The 6,326-nt window shown below is 43.3% G+C and overlaps 1 protein-coding gene across 1 annotated transcript; it reads right to left on the reverse strand.

Moving 5' to 3' along the window:
* Window positions 1-1,175: 1,175 nt before the first annotated feature.
* Window positions 1,176-1,742, reverse strand: LOC136827211 (uncharacterized). Its single transcript, XM_067084980.1, has one exon. It carries the CDS (start codon window positions 1,740-1,742, stop codon window positions 1,176-1,178), a length of 567 nt encoding a protein of 188 aa, XP_066941081.1.
* Between the last annotated feature and the right edge of the window lie 4,584 nt (window positions 1,743-6,326).

Here is a 6,326-nt window from a genome sequence, read left to right on the forward strand (position 1 = left end):
CAATGATATTAACATCTGACATGCAGGATTATGATGAATACACTCAATAATATCGGAACTGGCTGCATAAATCTATGATTCATTTCAATTAATGTGGTCTAAGAAAAAGCAAGATCCGTGTATTTTGGGCTATGAGATATAAAAAAAAAATGATGCACAGAGAGAATGATTCAAGATCTTCATAATGATAATATTGTATAACTTAATACATCTTTTGTCGGAGATAATTGTATACTTTACAACTCTGGGAACTCAAATCTGTGGCGTCATCATGCACGGAGCTCAGCATTACCAGACGGAGTCAAATCTGCACTGGTAATCATTTAACAACTGAAGTGACATCATTCCCCTTTCGAGAGCTAGCCAATCACTGGCGAGTAGTGGGAGGGGCTTAGCTGCAAAGAGCCATGGCTTTTGCTGTAGTCTGCTGTGATGTTAAGCCAAAGAAAAATCGCTGCTGGTTGGAAGCATGGTGTAAGAGTAGACCTAACTTTTCACATGTTAATTTCCTCAGTGACCTACTGTTCACATGTTAATTTCCTCAGTGAGTTAAAATTCAGAGCGCCACAGGGTTTCAGAAACTTTTTACAGATGGACAGTGATTTATTTGATGAACCTTTAGCAGGATGATAATTGAGACAAGATGTTGATCAAGAGAATGATACTTCATTAGCAAACTTCAGGGGTTTTTATATCAATTGCTGACCAATCAGCAGCCAGGAAATTTACATAGTACCTAACAGACCAATAATGCACATGCATTCGATTTTAGACTTTGTGTCTTCTGCAAAGATGAAGAACAGTTGTGTCACGGAAGTCGGCGCCGTCCTGCCAGCTTGATGTGTTGCTAAGGAGAGTGGCATGAGAACCAGGGTCCGAGAACCAGGTGCGATCCAGGTGTCGCAGAAATAGGTGCTAGTCTGTCGTGGATGTAGGTGCAGCATATGAACATATTCACATGGCACAATAACTCCCCCTGAAAGTTGACCAGGCCGTCGCAGAGGGCGTCCTGCCCTTGAAAACTGGACTGGAGGAGTAATGTTGCTGCGCAAGTACAATGGTTTCAGGCGGTCAATGGTAACCCAATTTGTCGTGCCGCAGATGTCGATGAGGAAGGCTTTCTGCTTGCGGTAAATGACCCAGCAGGGGGCCATGTAAGGCTGGGTTAAAGGCAGTCAAACGGCGTTGGTTCTAATGAATACAAGTGTTGTAATATGTTGATCCTTGGGGATACAGGTCTTGTCATTTGGCTTATGAGATGGGCAGGTGGGGGCAAATTTTCCAACAATGGTATGGAGCCTGACGATGTCGGGTGAGGTGTTATTGTCGGTGAAGAATTCACAAGGTATCACGAGTGGAGCGGCATACACCATCTCGGCTGCTGTCAGGTCAAGGCTCCCTTTAGGTGTGGTACGAAGGCCGAGGAGGACCCATGGAAGCTGCGGGTACCAGGTCAAGGAGTTGCAGTGAGACATCAGGGCTGCTTTCAAGGTGCAGTGAAACCTCTTGAATATGCCATTAGATTCGGGATGGTAGCCAGATGTGTGATGCAACTGGGTACCAAGGGGGCAGTTTAGGGATATCCAGAGCTGCAACGTGAAGGTAGTGCCTCTGTGAGAGGTGATATGATCAGGTACGCCAAATCTGGACACCCATGATGAGAGGAAAGCGCTGGCACATGCTGCTGATGATGCATCCTTCACAAGGGTGGCTTCAGACCATCTTCTCGAGCGGTCGACCATTGTGAGTAGGTAACGAAGTCCTTTGGAGCGTGGGAGGGGTCCTACAACGTCAATGTGGACATGGGTGAAACAGCGTTGCGGTTGATGAAAGGAGACCACACCTGAATTTGTGTGACACTGGATTTTGGAGAGCTGGCAGGAAAAACATTCACGGGCTCACAACTTTACATCTTTTGATATGCCATACCAGATGAAGCGCTCCTTCAGGAGGGTGGCTGTGGATCGTCGTGAAGAGTGTGCCAGACCATGGATGATGTTGAAGATGTTACGTCTAAGTGCCTGTGGGATCCATGTGTGTGGGCAGCCGGTGCTGATACCATAAACGATAGAGGTATGGCTGATGTTGTTGAAGGGGACATCGTGCCAATGCAGAGACGTTAAGGAGGTCTTACAGGCATTAGCTCTGGGTCCAGCTGTTGTTTGACCACCAGCTGCTGTAACTGAGGCCGAGGTGTACTGCATTGGTGGAGATTCTGGAGAGGCCATCAGCAATGGGGTTGTGTTTCCCAGGAACATGGCGAAGGATGCAGTTGAATTCTGTGATGGCTGAGCTCCTATGGCTATGTTGCTGGCATCTCTGGAAAGCAGTAGAGAATGACCTGGTGCAGGGAAAAAGAGGGCAGTGGCCCTGGCGAGAGCATTTTTGGTGGAGATGAAGGTGGCTTCCTAAGGGGATCCCCAGGTGAGGACCTTGGGCTTGCCCTTGAGGACTTCTTAGAGTGGGGCCAAGGTCGAGGCAATATCGAGGTGCCCCAAGAATTCTACCCTCTTGGTGGCAAAGGAGCATTTGTTATATCAGACGACGAGGCCGCTTTCTTGCAGGTGTTGGAGGACAATATGCAGGTGTTGGAGGTGCTCTTCCTTTGATGCAGAGAAAATTAAAATATCATCGATGTAACAGACACAGAAGGGAAGGTCTCCCAAGATGCCATCCATCAATCACTGAAAAGTAGCTCTTGCATAGCAGAGGCCAAAGCAGGAGTAACTGAAGGTGAAGGTGCCAAAGGGCATTGTTATGGCGGTCTTCGGGATGTCATTGAGATTCATGGGGACCTGGAAGTAACCTTTGAGAAGGTCCAGCTTTGAGAAGATATTTGTGCTATGCAGCTAGGTGGTCACACCTGAGATGTTAGGGACGGGGTAGTGGTCAGCCTCGGTTATCATGTTCAGCTTCTGTAGTCCCTATATGAGCGTAAGGTGCCGTCCTTTTTTATTACAATGTGGAGGGGAGATGACCAAGGACTGGATGCCTTTTGACACAAAGCCAACTTCTCCATCTCTGTGAAGGTTTTCTTTGCAGCGGCAAGTTTTTCTGGTGGTAGGTATCGGAAACGTGAGTGTACAGGAGGGCCCGAGGTTTTAACATGGTGGAAAATACTGTGCTTGGCAGGGATTTGATGAGATTGTTGTAATTCATGTTGGAAAACATCTGGGTATGTAGGAAGCAAGTATGCAAAATAGTCTTTGGAATCAGTGACGTGGAGGGCAAGTTCTGAGGGGGATGCACCGATGGGTATTGTGGACAGATCGGTGGCATCAACAAGGCACCTGTTGGCAATGTCCATGAGCAGTTGGTGGTATGCCAAGATGTCCGCCCCGAGGAGAGGTATTGAGATGTTCGCGACGATAAACCGCCAGTGGTACTTTCTGTCACTGAGTTTGAGGGCGAGATGCTTCTGACTTAAGGTAAGGATGGGAGAGCCATTGGCAGCTGAGAGTCGGACATCAGATGTCTGTAGGCATTTGGTTGGTTAACTGAGTACAGGCAGAAGGGAACGGCAAGCCCTGAGTCAACCAAAAAGCGAGTACCTGTGGCGGAATCAAGGATAAAAAAGACAGAGGTGCTGATAGAGCATGTAGGATTGGATATGTCAGGATTGCAGTTAGATTCATGTACATTAGTGTGGCCCCTGGTTGAGGGATACGCACCTGCTACGTCTACTGCGAATGGCAGTAGCCGTTTCACGCATTTTTTGGCCATGAGCATCCTGGGAGGCAGTTCTTGGTGGCAGGGGAGAATGTTCTGTGGTATCGGCAAAGCTGAAACGGTGGCAATTGCTGCTTCGTGTGGTTGCCACCCTTGGGTTTCTGAAGGCGGAATGGGCGGCGAGGGTTTGTCCTGGAATTTTTTGAGGGTTTGATGGCCATGGTGGCTTCTTTGGGATTAAGAAGGTCGTCTGTCGCTGAAGGGTTGGATGTTCCTTGAAGGGTGGCAAAGCATGGGCTTGGCAACGGTCTACAGCAGCGTGGGCCTAGGTCAGATTGTCTGCTAGGGTGGTGAGGTCATTGTTGGGTGTGTCTTCAATGTTGGTGAGTGCTGCCCTTACTCACATTGGCAGGCACTGCAGCCAGAGTGCCTTGAGGATGTCAATTGTTTTGGGAGAACCATCTACTGCAGAAGGAAGATGGGCGAAGGCTCTCATCTCGAGAAGGGCGGCAGTTTGGTGTTGATCGTCTAAAAGCTGCTGTGCTGCGTTGAAGATCTGTTGCGCATGAATGGCTGGGGATGGCGTGAATCTGTCTAGTAGGACCTCCTACAGGTCTTCACACTGGACAACATCGGTGACTTTAAGACTTTGGCTCGACAGAACCAAGTGTAGGCATTAGTCGGTGTGAAGGTTGGAAGAAGCTTGACTTGGGCAATGGTATCGGCAGAAGTGGCAGAGGGAGAGGGTGATGTGTCATTGCCAGACGTCTCAGGCATTTTTGCTGGGTGTTGGTGTGACGGGGTCACTACTTTAGCAGGATGATAACTGAGACAAGACGTTGATCTCGAGAATAATACTTTATTAGTAAACTACAGGGGTATTTATGTGAATTGCTGATCAATCAGCAGCCAGGAAATTTACATAGTAACTAGCAGACCAATAATGCACATGCATTCGATTTTAGACTTTGTTTCTTCTTTAAAGATGAAGAACAGGTGTGTCATGGAAGTTGGCGCCATACTGCCAGCTTGATTTGTTGCTAAGGAGAGTGGCATCAGAACCACGGTCTGAGAACCAGGTGCGATCCAGGTGTCACGGAAGTAGGTGCCAGTCTGTTGCGGAGGTAGGTGCAGCGTGTGAACATATTCACATGGCACAAACTGCTAGAGATGGTGAGACCAATAATTGAAAAGAAAATCTATCATGTGAGACACCATTGCAGCAGTTGGCAATTATCAGTTTTCTTATGCTACTTGGCAACAGGCAGAACTTTGAAAGTTCTGAAGTTTTACAGTGCAAAATCTCTACAATCGATTAATCTAACTGTAATAAAGACATATAAAGCTCTGATTCACTGCCTTATGGGTATATTCAGGTAGGAAAACTTCTTGAAATTTATTGTACAGGCTGAAAGATGAAAAGAGAAATTTTGATATGTACTGTTTCCTTTTTAACAACATAAACTGGAGTTAAGTAAAACAAATCCTCTGGTTCAGAAATATATATATCATGAACATCAAAAAGTCAGTTAGGTAACCGAACATGCCAGGTTCAAAGGAAGTGAAAAGCAGATTGAAATTTAGTAAAGAAAATTCCTCTACTTCATCTGGCTAAGACATACCATTCATTGGGGTGTTTGTTTTTTTCACTGTTGGAGCGTTGCTGGTCTACTTCTTACTTCATTTATAGAGATTAAGTGGCGATGCAGTGTGCATAGCTACCCTTTATAGCTTTTTTATTTTGCAAAAATTTTTTGGATTAGGTTCATTTTTCTCAGCTCTGAAACCTATACTTGAGAACATTATCCTATCGTCAGGGTCAATCTAACCTCCTTAGGAGGAGGTGAAGAGGTTGAAGGGTGAAGAAATATCTTGTTAATGTAAGCAATCGTGTAAAAATCACTTTATAATTGCAATTATGAAAATAAAACAGTTTTTTTTACAGGACAAAATATTATTATTATCTGCATATCTTTCTGCCATATAATTAAACGGTCATCGATCTTACAGTACTTACATTCCCCTACCCTCCAACCTAGATAGTGCTGCTGAGAGTACTCCATCACATTACCATATATACATATATATATATATATATATATATATATATATATATATATATATATATATATATATATATATATATATATATATATATATATATATATATATATATGTATATATATATATATATATATATATATATATATATATATATATATATATATATATATATATATATATATATATATACATACATATATATATATATATATATATATATATATATATATATATATATATATATATATATATATATATATATATATATATATATATATATATTTTGTCATGAGCCCTTTCTCTCTCCAGGAACCGTAACACAAATTCCATTATGTTTTGACCTCATAGGAATTTTTCCAGAATATTTCTGGTTCTTATTTTATATCAAAGAGGACTAGAGTGGACAGGTGGACAGAGAAACAATTGAATAGAGTACAATACTCGGGTACCTTTGACCTAGTTTATTAATCTTAATTACAGTACATATTTACAATGAGTCTAGGATTCAGAAAGCAGAGAGACAAAATAATAATAATCATGATCATTACCATTAGTAATTGTTTTAAACCAAAAACAAGTCAAAATAACTTCGT

Source organism: Macrobrachium rosenbergii, chromosome 41 (genome assembly GCF_040412425.1).
Source record: "Macrobrachium rosenbergii isolate ZJJX-2024 chromosome 41, ASM4041242v1, whole genome shotgun sequence".
Lineage (NCBI taxonomy): Eukaryota > Metazoa > Arthropoda > Malacostraca > Decapoda > Palaemonidae > Macrobrachium > Macrobrachium rosenbergii.

Excerpts from the sequence above, each read along its gene's own strand:
- LOC136827211 (XM_067084980.1), bottom strand. The coding sequence starts at position 1,742 with ATGGTCGACCGCTCGAGAAGATGGTCTGAAGCCACCCTTGTGAAGGAT.